The sequence below is a fragment of the Petromyzon marinus genome, chromosome 9 (genome assembly GCF_048934315.1).
Source record: "Petromyzon marinus isolate PM22_M1 ecotype Great Lakes invasive population chromosome 9, UKy_Petmar_22M1.pri1.0, whole genome shotgun sequence".
Taxonomy (NCBI): domain Eukaryota; kingdom Metazoa; phylum Chordata; class Hyperoartia; order Petromyzontiformes; family Petromyzontidae; genus Petromyzon; species Petromyzon marinus.
Genome location: NC_133675.1, coordinates 11895997 through 11914634, shown reverse-complemented (window position 1 = coordinate 11914634; position 18638 = coordinate 11895997). Strand labels below are relative to the sequence as shown.

General features: G+C 41.9%; 1 protein-coding gene across 1 annotated transcript; it reads left to right on the top strand.

The window, feature by feature from the left end:
* The first annotated feature begins 558 nt into the window (after positions 1 to 558).
* Positions 559 to 18182, top strand: LOC116940517 (sodium-dependent phosphate transport protein 2A-like). Its single transcript, XM_032950437.2, has 13 exons — positions 559 to 680; positions 1227 to 1295; positions 3502 to 3729; positions 4761 to 4889; positions 5844 to 5987; positions 7231 to 7342; positions 10119 to 10314; positions 11268 to 11363; positions 12513 to 12627; positions 13353 to 13520; positions 14069 to 14185; positions 15942 to 16066; positions 17063 to 18182. The coding sequence occupies exons 2-13, from the start codon at positions 1229 to 1231 to the stop codon at positions 17615 to 17617; spliced, it is 2052 nt and encodes a 683-aa protein (XP_032806328.1). The 5' UTR covers positions 559 to 680; positions 1227 to 1228; the 3' UTR covers positions 17618 to 18182.
* Positions 18183 to 18638: the final 456 nt, after the last annotated feature.

Sequence of the window (18638 nt, the reverse complement as noted above, 5' to 3'; positions counted from 1 at the left end):
CAGTTGCTTAAAGGCTAAGGCAGTTTTGATTTTGTGTATATTATTTAATTGCACTGTATAAGTTCAATTTTGCTCCCTACGTGAACCGTTTAAAGTGTAATGAATATAAAATCTAATTATTCATTTAGAACCATGCAGGTCAAACCCAATGGAGACGAATTGTCTCTTTTAAAGTGAGAACAGGGTAAAAATCTCAAAATGCCGCAAAGCAAAAAAACAGATCTATATAAAAGCACATCGAACAATATTGATGATTGTGATGACGATGGTAACAATGATCATAACGAAGCAGCCAATTCCCATCACCGCGAATATCTTCCCCAGCCTCAAATCCGCGTAACGACCCGTGCCCATCACAGTGACAACGCCTGTGGTTTTAACGAACACACCTCCCCTCCTCCCCTGCCCCCCTCCCCGTCCCCACTGAATAGCCAGGCGTGGCCTGAGGATGATTAACCAGACATCGAGGAGACCGCCCCGTGCAAATCCTCGTGTTGCGGCACCCGCACCGTGCGTGCTACATTTAAGACTTTGATCGCTTCTCGGGGTATAAATTGCGTTGCTTCGCCACTCATTCCTCAGCTTCCCCGCGGCAGCTCAACTCAGTAGCAGCAGCAGCAGCGCGTTTTGCCCTACATCGTTGTGTGCCTGAGCTTGCTGCAATTTGCTGTAACCATCAGGTGTGTTTTTGTGTTGTTAAATGTGTACAGATATTGCCGTGTTTTTGTTTTGCCCATGTGCGTGTATTTATCTTTTTTTTTTAGTAGCGTGTGGACAACACTATAATCTAATTATATTTGTTTTAAAGTTTGTTACATGTTCGACCAATTATACTCCAGGTACACTGGCTCTTTACACCGTTGCGTGTAGCCCGTGTGTGACCAACAGGTACAATTACTGATATTTTTACATCGTTTTCAGGATTCAATCATTTGAGCGTTGAACATGAAATGTTTAGCCAAAACGGTTGCACTCAACCAGCTTATTTTACGTACGAAGGTCTTGATTGATTTTTGTGGTTTGTTACACGTATTTAAAATGTATGTCTATTGGACTAATTTTACAAGGATATTTTTCACGTACTTAAACACATAATTATCCGACCATTTATTACACACTACATTGTTATGTTCCTGTTTTTCTTTGTAAGATCGGTTTTGTCGTGACCTGTTGTTACACTGACCGGTGAATTAACACGTGGACGAATGTTTCGTTTGATCACAAAGGAATGGCTCCTCTTCCCAATATCAACGACAAGGTGGACGAAGCAACCATTTACGATGATGATGTTGAAGGTAAGGTTCCCGCGTACACGAGCTGACGTCCACATTGCCCCAGAGGTGACCAAGGAGGAACGAAAATGTCAAGCTTTTTAAAATCGTTCCCTACATTTGAATGTACATTCCTTTCGATCTAATGTCAATTATTTGGTACATTTTTGTTACGAACGGTGCTCATTTATTTCGTATCAAAGTATCGGTTGTACTAAGCACAATATCATTCGGCAAAAAAAACTAATATATCAATAAAGTAGGAAGTTTCTGGTTCTCGAAGATGTGGGGCGATCTCCCCCTCCCCCCCATCGCATCCGCATTCCCTTACGACCTAACTCTAACAACAAATACACTTGATTTTACGCATTCCAAAACGTTGTTAGTATGCATTTTAAGTAACATTTTGACTCAATTTAAATTTTTTAATACATTTTTTATAATTCTAATACGTATACGTTGAATCATCAACCAGTGTTCATCTCCAGATGGATGGACATTGAAGACATGTTCACGTTTACGCGTTCGCCCCACGTGCGCTGATGTCACGACTCGATCTCTCCTCTGTATTTATGCACCGCATGTTGAACTTCTTGCGAACCGTACATAGCCAACCGTGCTTAATCGGAGGTGCGGATTGAGTCGGCTGAACTAGTCAGTCGCTTATAATCGCCTGAACCAAACGCTCATTGCGATCCATTTTGGCGTTAGTTTGTTCCGTTAATCTTAAGTATGCCGCACTCAACCATCTCGTCAATTGCCCAGCGTTTACAGCGTTAAGTTATATAGTCTGGAGACTTTGCATCACTGCGCACATGCAAGGCGGACTGGTGACAGATTTCCTGAAAATTTAAACAAACGTTGTTCTTCTCCGGCTTTTGACCTATTAATGCACTTGCTGTGTTTTTCAAGAACACAACCTTCGTGCGAACCGCTCGTGGCCGTCAGTTATTTTTCTGCAAACCAGCTCGAATGAAATGGAACATAAAACCAAACCTATTGGCATTGTTGCGTGAATGTGAAGGGCCTCCGATGGCACAAACTAACAGAACTCCTCTTATTTGCCGCACGATTACCTGTTTGACAGCTGTAAGGTCCAGGAAAAAAATAAACAGAGGCCCCCCATTGCTTTCTGATATCCCTAACTTTGAAAGCAATGCCACGGTCATAGCAAGTGCACGGGCGGCACTCGCTGTGATCAATATAAAACGCAGACACGAATACACTCGCAGAGGCACGGACATGCAGAGACAAACACGGAAACACGGTAACAAACAAGGAGAGATATGCACACACACAAAGAGACAGAGAGAGAGACACACACACACGGAGACACACAAAGACATGAAGACAGAGAGACAGGGAAACACCCTTTCCTGTAAGTGGGCCAGGACCGCAAACGTCGCTAGCCCCTGACACCTACAGTACACGAGGAGAGACTCGTGTACTGTCGGTGTCTCTGTCTTTGTGACTTGTGCGTCTCCGTGTCTGTACGTGTGTGCGTCTCCGTGTCAGTGTGTCTTTTTAGAGTGTCTGTGTGTCTCTGCACTTACGCCGCTATTACGGCACAGGTACGTATGTATGTTGAACTTCTTTGGCACCGCACGTGCTTATCGGCGATAGAGACAAAGACGCGTGTCTTTGCGGCACCATGAGTGTCAACATTTTGGGATTCACCCCCACGCCCCCCGCCGCTGCGCTATTGTCCGCGGAGTTGTCCGCAAAAAAAAAATGTTCACGTGCGGATAAGAGGAGGAACATCGAGGATGACCCCGCTGATGCTCGGAGCCGCGATATTGGTCTCTTATATGACCGCAGATAAGAGGGATTCTCCTGTACTGCGATTAGAACGTACGAGTGTAAAAAAAAAATATCGACTGCACCGCGCATGATTCGATGCATGTATCGTGAGATTAAGAATCAATGTTGATCAATTGGAAGCCGCCGTAACATGTTTTAAAACACCATGCGTTATTGCTTTTGCGGTACATGGGGTCCCATAGTTGATATGTATTGCTCTAGCCAATGACATCTGGTAATTGATGGGACCCAGATTTCAAACTCGGTCCAGTCTGCTTAAAACGTATCTGCCTGATTAATATCACTCTAGAAATTCAATAACGCGCGATGGATTAAAAACGTAAAACGTACCTGTGTTTTGCAATGTGGGAAGACTTTTGCTTTCAACCTATGATGTGTCATGGTCTTCCACGTGGCCTTCACCGCACAGGGCAGGGTGCGGCCAATGGCCATGGCCACGGCGAAGTCAAGGGGTACGATGCCAGCATGGACCCCGAGCTCGGCTCCCTGGACCCGGCCGTATCCCAGATGGCACTGGTGAAGTCGGGCGAGGAGGATGAGGAGAGCGAGAAGGACGAGGGGTCGAAGGACACGGAGGAGGAGTTTGACCCCTGGAAAATCGCGGACATACAGATGGAGGTTGGCATCAAGTGGTCAGGTGAGGTCCACACGTGTGGCTGTCTTCCCCTGACTTCAACCCCCTCTCCTCCTCCCACCTCCACTCTGCCCATGGGTGGAGTTTGGGGGGGGGCATTGCCCCCCCTCCAAACTGGGCACGTTTATTAATTTATTTTCAGTACAATTACAATTAAGATTTTAAAAAATTACATGCACCCACAATTGCTAATGTGAGGGACATAGCAAACTCCGGCCTGTCACCCCCACCCCCCCCAATATAGAAGCCATACTCCGCCTATGACTCTGCCAGCTCACTCTTCTTGGGTGCAGTTCACCTCACTGAGGCAGCAGCGTGGTTGAAGCATGGCCAGACAACCTCCGAGTGACATCACCCGCCACTGACTTTAGCCGCGGCCGGAGAAGCAAACTCACATGACCGCTGTCAAATCTTGCACGAGGGAGCACTGTTTTCATAGGCGGAGGTGGGGGAGGTGTTGATATAAGCATTAAACTTATTCCTAAGAACAGAACAGCATTTACCAACGCTGCTAAACAAAAACCACGATTAAGCAGTGCTCGTTGTAAAACTGTATTAATTCACCCATAGACATCAATCACTGCATATAAAGTGTTCAAATGGCCATTCAATACAGTATTGTAGGGAAGATGACCAATCAGATCACACAATTGATAAGGGTATCTTTATTATCCCAGCAAACCTTGCTCACTAGCTGGAAAAAATGCTTTAATATTGCTAACGTGCCTGATTGCAACATTTTAATTGGGTTGCGACAAGAGTGCAACAACAGCATTGAGACCAATGTCACGGTGCAATGATGATGCGATTATGATATAATAAACATTGTTTATAGAATCACACCCATCGATTTTCTCCAAAATCACATTGTGTTTTCAGGGCCTTAAGATTACGTGTATGTACGTACGTTGAACTTCTTTCGCACCGTACTTAGCCAACCGTGCAAATCGGAGGCGTGGGGGTGAAGGACGACACGTTTAACACAAAAAAATGAGTAATAAGTTGGGATGGCTGGATTTTTGTTTTTGTTGCAGAGATGAGCACGTCAGGGAAAGTAAAGCGAGTCCTGTCGGGCATCATCAAGCCAGTGCTGTTGCTCGGCCTCCTCTACTTCTTCGTGTGTTCTCTGGACGTCCTGGGCTCAGCCTTTCAGCTGGTGGGAGGTAGGGAACCAATTCCAAGCGACTCGGTCAACGCTTTGGTTTCCGACCATTTTTAGTTGGTGTGAGAATGCAACACCTGTTGTTGCTTTTCTCATGTTAAGTGCTCATCTGAATAGGCCGTACATGTTGGCCACATCATGCGAACACTTGGACAGTTGAAACGTCCAGTGTAAATTTTGGTCAATATATATACACACACACACAAAACACTCTGCACTGATAAGTAACTTGTTTCCATATTTGGGAGGAAAGGTTACATTGCTGGTGTAAGGTAAATTATGTCACATGGTGTGGTGTGGGCCAGTCCCAGCTACGGCTTTGGCTATTGAGTAACTTCCAAAGTCTTGTGGCTAGAATACCTCAAGAAGCAGTAACCTGCATTAATTATTAATTAATGTGCTAAGCTCGTTTTTTTAATGGCTCAACCCAGGACTGCGTATTATCAACATAGCCCCCTGCTGCTGATCAATCACATTAGCCTTCAACAAATAAACCCTAACCTATTTGCCCTGAAGCAATGGTAACTTGGAATGAGATAAGAACCTCCACATTTCAATGCAGTCGACCTTTTCCCCAACCAGAGGAGATTAGATAAATAAAATGTTCTGTCGTACTTGGTAATCTGCTGTTAAAATCCAACTGCAGTACCCTATTGGAATTTGACACCTTTCGTCTGCATCTCACATTTTTGAGGCTTAGATATTCTGGAAAGAGGTTAGATGGTGGCCGTCCAAAATCACTAAAATAGATATCGCTCCCTCAACGTGAATAGTAGCGAGCTAAATATATGTTATCCTTTTAGTTACTCTTAAATGTACATCTTTATAGACACACGATTTGTTGTCTACGAATCCACTCGTAAAAACAATGCCCACGAAAGTGCATATCATTGCTGATATACTGGCAAGTTACACGAACGCACTACACAAACCTCACTTTTCTGTTCTGTGGCAGGCAAGGTTGCTGGTGATATCTTCAGTGACAACTCGATATTGTCCAACCCTGTGGCCGGCCTGGTTATCGGAATCTTGGTGACTATCCTGGTGCAGAGCTCCAGCACTTCCACCTCCATCGTCGTCAGCATGGTCTCCTCTGAACGTGCGTGGCACAACGTGCACAGCAGCCCACACACCTCCAACAAGCGTGCGCCCCAGTGCACCCGTTCGCGAAACAAAAACAAACAAAAAAACCTCCCCTAGCTTTTTTTACGCTTGCCAAACTGAAACTTTGCAAATACTTTAAAAGGTACATTTTCTGTACTGTGGTCAGCGAAGCAACCAAGACAGTGATTGGTCCGGCACCCACCTTGCACATCTACGGTATACGCCATTGTCTCCGAAGTGCTGATATCGATTCACTGGAGTTTGTGCTTGATTTTAATAGTTTGTACTCAAAATGGCTACTGTTGTGCACAGCACAGAATTTTATCTCTGTCACTTGAGATTGTATTGTGTGTCATCATTTTCAATATAGAGACACCGAGTCAAAATAAAACCCTTGTCAGGGCCGGGTGAGCTTTCAATAGGGACCTCACACAAGTTCATGCACTTGGAAACAGTTCGTACAGTGTTGTGCAAACAGAGCCGCAGGGCGCAACATTTTGGCATCCGGAGAAAGTTGCCATCCCCTCACCCACCCCTATAAACATTTGAATCAACGGCCTCCACTGCTTTATTCGTCCCCAACAATTCTGTGCCCGTGAAGGTGGTTGCCGCACTCTCCCCATGTCATCGCTGCTAAAGTGTGGTGGGTGCATTGCAAGTTTGTACAGCACACTGTGTGAAGCTGGCTACGTGGATCTATTGTGAATAATGTGGAAATATTGTTTTATCACAACGGGGGCTGAGTAAGCCTCCTTGAACAAAAAAAACATTCCTAGCCCAGTTTTATCAATGTGCATCCACCCACATGTACTCCCTTTCACAGCACACGAATACAGTGATCCTCACTGGCATAATTGGTTAAAGTGTTACGAACTGAAATGTGTAAAATGAATGTCTTGCATTGAAATTCACATTTTTATAAGTAATACTAAATGCAAGTGCCAAAATATTACCGACCTGGTTTTAGATACAGTGATAATACAAAAATATGATTTGAAGATGCCATTAATTGTATATGAAATGTCAATTACATAACCAACATTATAGTATTGTCATGGAATTGAATTATGCAATGAAATTTCTGTCCACCAGCACAATGGTCTACAGTACTGCGTCAGTGACACAAGATTGATTGATCTAATCGAAAAAAACACATTGTCCTGGGCCGAAATGTCCAAATTGATATTTGGAAAAAGCAGCGGAAAGATGAATATATTTTTGTATTCTCTATTGAACAGTTATGAGCGTGCGGTCAGCCATTCCAATCATCATGGGCACCAACATTGGGACATCGGTGACGAACACCATCGTGGCTCTCATGCAGTCGGGCGACAGGAATCAGTTCAGGAGGTAACTTTAGTTGTAATGCTCCACACACACACTGGGGATATCCCCACACAGCTAACCCGAATATCCATTCGCTATGAATCCATACAGCCGTGAAAGCCGAGAACATAAAATGATACCGTGCATAGTCATTGTGTTAAAAAAACAACGTACGGGTGGATAATGAGATGCTGCCGTGGAGTAACGGTGAGCATTCTGAACTTTGAATACATATGTCAATGGACTGCTTCAATCTCCCGGTGCGGCAGTTGTAATAATGATGCAAGTTTCTTCAATAACCACCGACACCCCCACTCCCCTACTCCACTGTCAACGTAGCATTATAAAACACGTGTGCACTGCAGTTAGTCGATTGGGAGGTTGAATCTGGTGGGCTAAAGTATGATTACTCCCACCTCTTCTAAGATATCTGGCCAGCATGGAAGAGGCAATACCCACTCGAGGAGCACGTGCAAGCTCTGGCTGTAATAGCAGTGGTGGGAGCAACACATTTATCAGAGTTGCATCTTTATATTTTATATTTTTTGCTACTGCCATACAGTTAGTATGGATATGCAGCATTAATTAGCGGTAGAGCAGTAGCGCACTGGCTAGCACACTGCATCACAACATGGCATGGGGAAGTCTTCATCCAGCAGCATATTGACAAAGGGCTGTACATTTTTTTTCGATTAAAAATGTCCAGACAAAACGACCAGGGGGAAAATATTTGGACGTTTCCTACGAGGGGTTGTATGAATGTAAAATCTTTCTAAATTAAAAAAATGTGGATAACACGTGGCAGATCACACAGCCACAATCATACACACTGGGGGAGTAATTATGCATGGTTTCATCGATTTAATATGCATTCTTCTCACTCGCAAAACATTCATCAAATGTTTTGAATTTATGGGGTTTTTTGATTTGTAAATGTTGCATCTAATGGGTTTATGTGATTCCCTCTGGTCACTCGAGGCCACTACATTTACCAAAATGCAAAAAGAGAAGCGATTATTGAATTATAATGTGACTTCGAATTACAAACAAATGTTGAATCACAATGCAGGAAATCATTACAATCCCAGTACACAATTTACAGGAAAACCTGTTCAGTTCAATTCACTGGGACTGCGACTGGCAATGCACTATACCGTACTGTGTATGTGTGTGGGTCATCAAAGTGCAAATCGGTGGACCTCGCTCGCACGACGAGCATTCATAGCGCATCATCCTCTGACTGGCGTGAGCGACTAGCTACACGAATTGTGTTCCCGTTATAAAATGGGCTTTATTATTATTCATGCTGATTATTTGCGCAAGCTGTACTTGAAGCAAAACATAACATGTGTGGGAATAGAAGGGACAATGAGACCAGTTTGTACATTTGGCCATTGCCTCGTGGGCTGGAATAAATCAAAGTAATCTGCACTTCTGCATGATTGCTCACGGAATAGTTAAGCAGTGTGTGAGTAAAACTCCCTAGATGTTTAAAAAAATATTAAGGTTCGGTTAGTTGATGGAACTATAGTCAAGGACATAGTTAAAATGAAACATAGCTGAGTGAATCATACATAGGAATGTTTCCAATGTGACTCAATTTGTATTTAAATTAATTGGTTTTGATTGACTAATTATGAATGTCTCATTTTAGAATATGATCTCATTGGTTTGTGAAAAAGTACAGAATTCTAAGTGATCTGATACTCACGCAATGTATGTGCTATCCAATGAAATAATTGTTTAATATTATTAATACCAGACACCATAACATAACTATGTTACAGTGCACTAAATAATATCACATGCGTACCAACTAACACATTACTATATTGGAGGGAAAGCACGATGACAGCATGGTATCATGGATAGTGGAGTCTCTCTCACTTTGAAAGCCTGCATGGACTCAATTTGCCCATATCATCTGCATCGACTCGCTTCCACGTACCCTCTGTGCTTACAACCAAGGGCGTCTGTCAAAACCCTGAGTAAACCTCCAATCGAAGGGAGGTTGCTCCTCTGCTAATGGCCCCCATTGCCTGGAATTCCCTGCCCCTCATTTTCTGTCCTTACCTGTTCTACCAATTCAAGGTTAGCATTCTACTCTTTTTACAGTGCCTATGACTAACTGTCGCATCTCTAAAAAAATATATTTTCATTCACAACGTACCATAGCTTCGTCTGATATCCCTGTATGCCTATAGTATCCTAAAACGAACTATTATCTGAAAGATAAGCTCCTGTAAATCCATTCTCTTCCTCAATCCTATTAAATGTGCAATTCTCCCTTCCTATGCAGTACAGTATCTTGAAATTTGGTTACACTCGGACAGTTTATGCCCTCGAATCGTAAGGTATTCTATGGTAAAAGTGCAGCCTTGCAATTGCTTGCTCATGCTACGGCTGGCAGAAAAAACCTCTTTAGCAAGCCCCTCTAGAGGGAAATTGGCCTACTCTTGCACGTTGGCCAGAGGGGTTGGAAGAGGTGGGTACCCATACTTTACCCTACCATATGTGACTTGCCGATCGACTGACTGTGGTGTGCCCATTTATGCTCCGGGGTAGGCTAAAAGTGGGAACATTTTAATAATCTTTCCCAATATTTCAACTGCTACACCACAAGAACGAACCGGTCACCTCTGAATTGGGTGTCCAGTGTGCTCACCATTATATTACGGCAGCTTCCTAGTGTATTCAATTAAATTTAAAAACAGGTAACTGTACTATTTCAGTACTGCGCATGCATGCATGGATGCATGCATTATTGGTTACATTTATTAGTATTTTGTGTGTCTTACAGAGCATTTGGTGGTGCAACGGTGCATGACTGCTTCAACTGGATTTCCGTGATAGTCCTGTTGCCCATTGAGGTTGCCTCTGGTTACCTTTTTCACCTGACAAAGCTTATTATTGACTCATTCAACATTGAAAATGGGGAAGACGCTCCTGACATCCTGAAAGTCATCACTGAGCCTCTCACCAAGCTCATCATTCAGGTAAATAATGTGCAGCTCTATCGTCTTCCGCGGTGGCTGTTGAAAGCTTTCTTCAGAATACCACTCCCACCATGGTCATTGACCACAGTTATAGCAATGGGGAAATGTTTTATCCTTTTGCTAGTGGAAGGCATTGTAGAGGTCAGTCGGTCGTCCAATTCTGTTATAGATCTAGATACACGAACTTATGTCGTTCCGCATGTGCATGATAATTTAACAGTTTAAATGGCCGTGCATTCGGTCACCTTTATGTGTTCCAATCTACCCAGCCTTAACATGTGTACACACACTGCGCTTTTGTCAGTCGACTGCTAAGTGAGGCCCTCCCCATGCCATGCGTATCATTGGGATAATTTAACCATACTTCACCACACTGGTCAGTGTGGATTGGCGAAGGTGGGGAGCATAGAAGTAGCGGGGCAGTCTATAGCACCTGCTTAATGCACGACAGTCACACATCCAAGCGCAACCCAGGCTCAAACCCTGCTGACAAGATCGAGCGCATTACGGATGATTTGCACATAGGCAACCGTAACATGCAAATGGAAATAATAATAATAACGAAATTTTTTTCTACGGCGTAACTTATGCAACTGCATCACACAAGGCCGCGCAATCCACAAACACGGATATGCACATAGATGAAGATGTTTTCGGGCAACGATTGAGTGTTTATACATGTGGGAAGAAACAGGAGCACCCGGAAAGAAACAAAAATCCCCGTATGTGAGGGGGAAACACTAACTATTTCCATATAGATTGAGATTAGTCCACATTTTCTGTACCGCCTATTCCTGGTCAGCACGGTATTGCTCATCGACGACCGCAAGAATGAAGTTTCGCAATGCTTTTGTGCTCCACTAACTCTCGCCTTCACAGTTCTGGATTGCAGGCATGCACCACCGCTGCCCACAAATGATCACGTCCTCCCATTTCCCCCGCACCTTTCGCAGCTCGATAGCTCGGTGCTCACAGACATTGCAGTTGGGGAACCAGAAGCGCAGAACAAAAGACTCATTAAATTCTGGTGCAAGAAGAACACATATACAGTAAGTGTGACATATCTGAATTATTGAGTTTATTGATTGGTGTTATGCTATTTTATTCGTACCGATAAAATGCTGATCATAACAGGAGATCAGCAGGTCTGGCTATCTCCTACACCAGGGGTGGGGAACCTTGTTTCTGCCAAGGGCTATTTGCATATTTATAACATCATTCGCGGGCCATACAAAATGATCAACTTAAAAATGTGCCTGTTATATTTGGTCAAACATTTTATTAACTCACCCCTAACGCGATGGCTGGAACTGCTTCTCTTTGGCGAGGCGTGCGATGATGTTAGCTGGTATTGGTGATGTTGCTATTTGCAACTGCTTTTCCAGGCTTGCTCCTAGATTTATTGAATTTCGAGTCCCGCCTGCGGTTGCCTTGGCAGGGTCAGACCAAATGATTTTGCGGGCCTTATACGGCCCGTGGGCCCGACGATCCCCACCCTTGTCCTACACCAATGGACAATTTAACATAGCCCACAGTGCGATTATGGACCACAAAGTACAACTCCGGTTGCAATCATTCACTGGCAGAATTTCAGATATTAACCAGGCATATCCTGAAGTCATTCACTGGCTCACCAACCTCAACATGAACAAATTCACCTCGCTGATCAACTCCCCACAATACAATAGAAGAACTGGTGTTTTTTAAATATATATAACAAACATGTTTATCGAGAACAACAACAATTAAGCAATTGCCAATCATGAAAAAAATCAATCATAAAAATGGCAAAACATTTTATACATATAATACTGGTTTTAAAATCATAACCGTGATGTTGGTATTCTATAATATCCTATCCTTTATTTACGTCCATTATTTTCTACTTGACATGTGCTATAGTCTATTAAATTGGGTTTGTATAAAAAGAGACATGCAGTATAACACTATACACTATACAATAATTTTAGAGGAAATTATAAAAATATTATCTTGCGTAATTTTTTTTTATTAACCATCATCGCTTTAAAAAAAATCAACCTTTTTTGTCCAATATTTTTCAAAAAATCTTGAGTATAAAAGGCGTAGAAAAAATACAAGCACATTTTCGACGACTTGTTTCATCAGCATATCATTCAACACGACCACTCTTGCTTCAATACAAAAACAACTTAACAATTTGTCTGTTCGCCTATCAGGTTCTGAAAAATGTCACCGTGGCCAACGTGTCTGAGTGTGGCAACATGTGTTGGGAAGATGGAAATTTCACCTGGATGGAGAAAAACGTGACAGAAACCGACTACATAGAAAAATGTACGTGCCCTGGGTATTTACGAGTTGCTTCCAGATATGCGTATAATTGCCAAATTGCCTCGAAAGTAAGGGGCACTCTATACAGATAAATTAAAACAGATGTGCCATTTTAAAATGTATTGTTTAAATATAACTCAAAAGCAGCACACGTGTCATATGCAGCTGATTCGGACTTCATTCTTAATATTTAATAATCATATGCTTAATTCTCTGCCATAAGCAACTGCAAAATATCATATAGGGTATTCTGCATTTTGGGTAGATATCACATGAAGTTAAAATACCTCACATAAATGTTTAAAATAATAATATGTAAAAAATATATCAGCGATAATAGTCTAAAGACAAAGATCCCCCGTATAGACAGTAACCGACTGTTGGGGCAAGTGCTGTTAGCGAGTACCCAATAAAGCCTGACACGGCACTTGAGGGGGCGGGTGGCCAACACCACGCCCGGCTGCCTTTGTCTCCCCAGTGGCTATGTGTACACATTGTACTTATGTGACGCTGAGTCGACCTAGGGGAGGTCCAGGACCGAATCACATCATTGTCACTGGTGTTGGAATCGTACTCGGGTCGCCGGGTTCATAGCACGGCACGCTGCTGCGCTAATGCTCCCGACGATGCGACCTGTGGACCTGTGCACATGTATGTTGCCACAGTGTGCCAAGTGGGTGATTTTTTGTCTGCATGGACATGAGTTTTGTGATGTCGTTTGCCCACAGGTACTCACATATTTGCCTCAACCACGCTGTCAGACCTCGCCGTGGGGCTCATCCTGCTTGCCTGTTCGCTGCTTTTGCTATGCACGTGCCTCATCCTGATAGTCAAGGTCCTAAACACAATGCTCAAGGGTCAGATCGCATCCGTCATCAGGAAGGTCCTCAATACAGGTGTGTGCGTGTATTGGTCAAACCTGTGACTGTCTCTCATCTTCTGCATTTTATTCTCCCACCCCCCGCCCCGCCCCGCCCCCCATGGCCCTTCCCACCACGTGTGCCTATAACTAAATGACATAGAATGTGCACAATCTCTTTTGGTCTGGGAAGCTAAGCAGAGTTAGCTTGAAAAATCCTTGGATGGGCTGGGATACGTTATAAGCAGATAGCAGTGCAGAAAAATAAATTGTTGTACTGTACGATCGTATGACATCTATGCCATCCACCTTCACCAAACTGCACTGAACAATGTGATGAAGTACTGTCAAATTACCCCAATGACTTGCTCTGCTAGTAATATGTGGCACATCCAGAATTCACTACACTAATTATTTTTATCTATTTTGTATGCTCGCGTTACAAACACAACGCTGACGGAGTTATTAATCTGTTACCATGTGAAATCACAGTTAGGGATAGTTCACATGCATTTTATTAAACTTGGAAGGTTGTTGCCAGTGTGCTGCTCTCATTCAAACTGATTGTTGACCTTTTTTTTTCAGACTTCCCTTTCCCATTTGCTTGGGTGACTGGCTACCTCGCAATCTTGGTTGGAGCTGGGATGACATTCATAGTACAGAGCAGTTCAGTCTTCACTTCAGCAATCACTCCACTCATAGGTAAGGCTTTTTTTTATCTCAACAAATTCCCAGTTCAGTAATGATTAATGATCATTGCTAATTTATGGAATCGATTTGCATGTACCGTGCAACTCCTCTTCATTCTATATACATATTATGAATAATTAATATTATCTGTCTATTGTAATTGATCTGCATAAACTGCTATTACCACTTACTAAATCACACGGAATGCATCCAATGCAATTAAATCTCAGTATCTAAGCAGAGCTGAGCCTGGATAGTGCATGGATAGGCAACCAATGCTCAAAATACAGATGCAATACGCGTTGTGGGCAGTGTAATAGTTCTGCAATCTGTCCACCGTCACCAACCCGTAACAACCAGCATGATGAAATATGGTCAAATATCCACCATAGCCCATCATGACCCTCAAAGTGTGGAGAGGTCCGAATCCAGCAGTAGGTTAACAAAAGAGGCAGTGCTTGTACAAACTGCTATTATTATTATGTGGGCGGTAACATAGCCCAACGACAGTGCATTCGCCACTTTTTTCAGAGGTTCTTGGTCCGAACCCAGCCGGCCACCCTGGTAAATATTACTGCTGGTATATTACATTTTAAATTCCATGCCGTCTGTTTCACAGTGTATATTAAAGATCCAGCGGGTGTTGTCATTTAACCAGATTAGGTCATTGAGTGCTGATAACATGGACCAATTTTTTCTAATTTGAAAAGAAAAACACCTGCAGATTACTCAGTTGGCATAACGCATAGCAACATCACCCCCTACTGTGAAACTACTGCAGCTGATATCAAACAAAACGGCTTCACAATAGCCATGAATGATAGCCAAATGTACTACATTAATATGATTATAATGCACTAATTCTTCATATTTTCCAAGCATTTGTGTGGATGAGTGACTCATAAGAAGTGGACAATTCATTCTATTCAAGTCTACAAATTGACAACTAATCAATCCTAATGTATGTTTTTATTTCCGCTTCACTGATCAGCTAAAATGAGTAATTTGCACGGATAAATCTGTATAATAGCATCCATATCTTGTGCCCTACATGATATCAGATAGGAAGATTTCCACTGCATGGTGCAAATGAGAAATCTAATGAATAACTAAATAAATCAGTGTTAACGTTTTTGTTCAGCAATGTCAAATTACAAATCGGTCACGTCACCAAGTAATGCCAATGGCATTCTGAATTACAGTACTCACATTCTACGAGAAGGGGGAATTATTGCTATTGAAAAATGACCACGAGATACAGTTATTGCAGTCAAGTAAAACATATTAGCTATACTGGGAAGGGAAACTGAGTCTCATGGACCAATATTCACAACACTTGAACGTTGTGCCATATTAACCAATAAAAAAACCGCACATCATTTTAATCAAATTACAAGTGCTTTACATAAGGAGATGGAGCATCTGACACATCTCCACTGTTAAGAAAAATAAGTTGTCTTTGGCAGTACATGTCACAAGAAGGGATTATGCTCAGTCGTGCAGACTAAAGGAAAGAACACTGAGAAGAATATATCCGTAGCAGAGATAGAGCGATGAAATGGCCTATGCAGAAGCTAGTTGGATTCTTGCATCGCATGACTGAGAAGAGCGATGGCTGAGGAAGCGCCTTTATCCAGTTCATGGCTAACGGTGGTGATGATGACGACAGTCATTCCTTTCACGACTGCTGTGATAATAATACTGCTCGGAACTTGACCTGAATACAGCACGTAAGCATATCTACTGTCATGGTCCATGTCTTGCTCAGGACTTGGAGTCATCAGCATTGAACGAGCGTATCCACTCACTCTGGGTTCCAACATTGGGACGACCACAACAGCCCTCCTGGCTGCACTGGCAAGTCCTGGAGAAACTCTCAACAATGCCCTTCAGGTTTGCAATAAATGTTGTATCCATATTTATGATGTATTCTAATCTTGTTTATCGTACAACGGCCAATTATGTCAATTTTATTTTAAAAAAGGCTGTATGCAAGCACCATAATGTAAAAAAATATATATATAATTCAGAGTTTCGAAGTTTTTTGTTAAATATTCTAATGAGAAGCTATAAAATATGGTCCTGCAGCGCATTACATGGTTTTACCACTGTGAACTTTATGAAGTCAGTTTTCCTTGAGAAATTACATTATTTAATGTTATACTGTACTACATAAGCAGCCCATTTCTCATTTAAAAAAAAAATTTTAAGCAAAACTCGCGATGTTTTTAAAAATGTATAGCACCTTATTACCATTGGTAATCAGTTATTTTAGCATTGATACAAATGAGATTGTCATGTATTTGGCGGTTTTGTTTCCACATATACAAGCACAGAGACAATTTCAACTGAGAAGATGGATTCTATCTTAGCAATCATTGGAAAGATTTGATAAATCATTTCAGTTCTTGATTGATTGTTCACGCTTACAGTGGCTTTCAGACAGCATACATAAAAACAAATTTCGTCTCCCCCCTCCTCTTTTCAAAAAATAGATGGACTAGTCCTGGGCAAACTGCCAATCGTTGCGCGTGACGCAAACGTTATTTTTTATAAATAAATAAATAAATATGCCGTTTTAAAAATAAATTTATGCAAACCGACACACCTGATGATGACCGTTTGAGTTATGGTCAAAACGTCGTGAGAATTTTTTATTGTTTTATATATATTTTGTTATTTTGTTGTTTCTCTTCAACGTGACTTTACCGAAAAAACTAAGAATATGAATTACTGCAGTCACGAAAGCTTTAAATCAAAATTTAAATCAAAATTAAGAAAAGGTTAATTAAGTTGTATATTTTTTTTAAAAGATGCCGACAAGACAAGTTTGAGGGCTTGTGATGCACGAGCTGATTTGTTTTTTTTTCCCATTTCGTCTCATCACAGATCGCACTTTGCCATTTCTTCTTCAACATCTCGGGGATTATCCTGTGGTACCCAATACCACAGCTACGTTTCCCCATCAGGATGGCAAAGCTACTGGGTGACCGTACGGCCAAGTACCGCTGGTTTGCCGTCCTATACCTGGTCATGTGCTTTTTGGTGCTGCCACTGGTGATATTCGGCCTGTCGATAGCTGGATGGCAGATCTTGGTGGGCGTTTGTATCCCCATAGTAGCTGTGCTGATCTTCATCATTGTTATCAACGTGTCTCAGTCCAAGTGTCCAAAGTGCCTGCCGTCGTCACTGCAGACCTGGAACTTCCTCCCCGATTGGATGCACTCCATGAAGCCTTTGGATCGCGTCATCTCGGCGGTGTGTGGTCGCTGCTGTAAGTGCTGCAAGTGCGTCTCCAAAAGTGGCAAAAATAAACAAGTTGAGGTTGTTTCCATACCCGACTCCACCAAAGACAAAAAGCAAGAGGTCGCTGGAAGTTGTGACGACAAAAAATCAATGGCCGCATATGATAACCCTGCAATGATTAATTCGACAAACCTCTAGCTAAGCCTTCCTAAAATGGTGTAATGGCCATATTTTGAGTAATAATTATAAAATATTAACCTTGCTCTATTTGGTTACTTCGTGTATTTTGGTTGTGTATATAATTTTGTAAATATATTTGATACTTTTTACGAATGTTATTAGTATATCCATGAAAGCTACATTTTTGTACACCTGGTGATAAGCCTTGCTTAGGAACTTTTAAAACAAAATATAGCTACCAAACTTTCAAATGCCAAAAGTATATAGTATACAAGTATTTTTGTATATGTCATGCATTTTATCACACTGGAAAATGTAGGTAATTTCTATAAGTCTTAATGAGGTAATGTTTATTTTATTATAATTATGATGCTTGAGTTTATATTACAGTAATTGATGTATATAGTATAATGCCAGGTTTTATATTAAGATAAGATTTTTGAATAATTGTAAGTATTTTCAAGGGGTTTTATTTTCATTTAACATAATTGCACTTTATTGCGTGTTTTAAAAAATATATAAATTGCAGTTGAGTTCAATAAATGTTGATATTTGTTCCGCTAAATAAACCATATCATTTGCATATCTATGGTAGTAGAGGCATTTTGTAGGGTCGTGACATGCTCCAATAGAGAGCAATGTCTATTTTCCCGCTCATTATAGAGGTTCGCAGTTCGATTCTAGCAGGCCGCCCTGTTCATTACTGCTGGTGTATTAACTGTAAAATACAAGCCGTCTGTTTCACAGTGGATGTTAAAGATCTCGCGACGCTAAACAAAAAAAAAGTAGGCCATTATTTTTCTGGAGCCACGGCCCAAATTTGTAAAATTACCTGTAAATTACTCAATGTGATTAGTACGTAGCAACATCGCCGACGCCTGTGAAAATTACTGCGACTACGGTAAACATCGAGCTTTCGTGATAGCCTTGCGCAATAACAATGGTGTGAAGACCACATTTACAAAGTTAGTATTGTTAAGGGACTGCAATACATAAATTGGTTTACACTAACATGAGCTTCATATCAGCACCTTTTCCT

Excerpts from the sequence above, each read along its gene's own strand:
- LOC116940517 (XM_032950437.2), top strand. The coding sequence starts at position 1,229 with ATGGCTCCTCTTCCCAATATCAACGACAAGGTGGACGAAGCAACCATT. Across the intron at positions 7,343-10,118 it reads GACAGGAATCAGTTCAGGAG|AGCATTTGGTGGTGCAACGG; the intron begins GTAACTTTAGTT and ends TGTGTCTTACAG. Across the intron at positions 13,521-14,068 it reads CAGGAAGGTCCTCAATACAG|ACTTCCCTTTCCCATTTGCT; the intron begins GTGTGTGCGTGT and ends TTTTTTTTTCAG.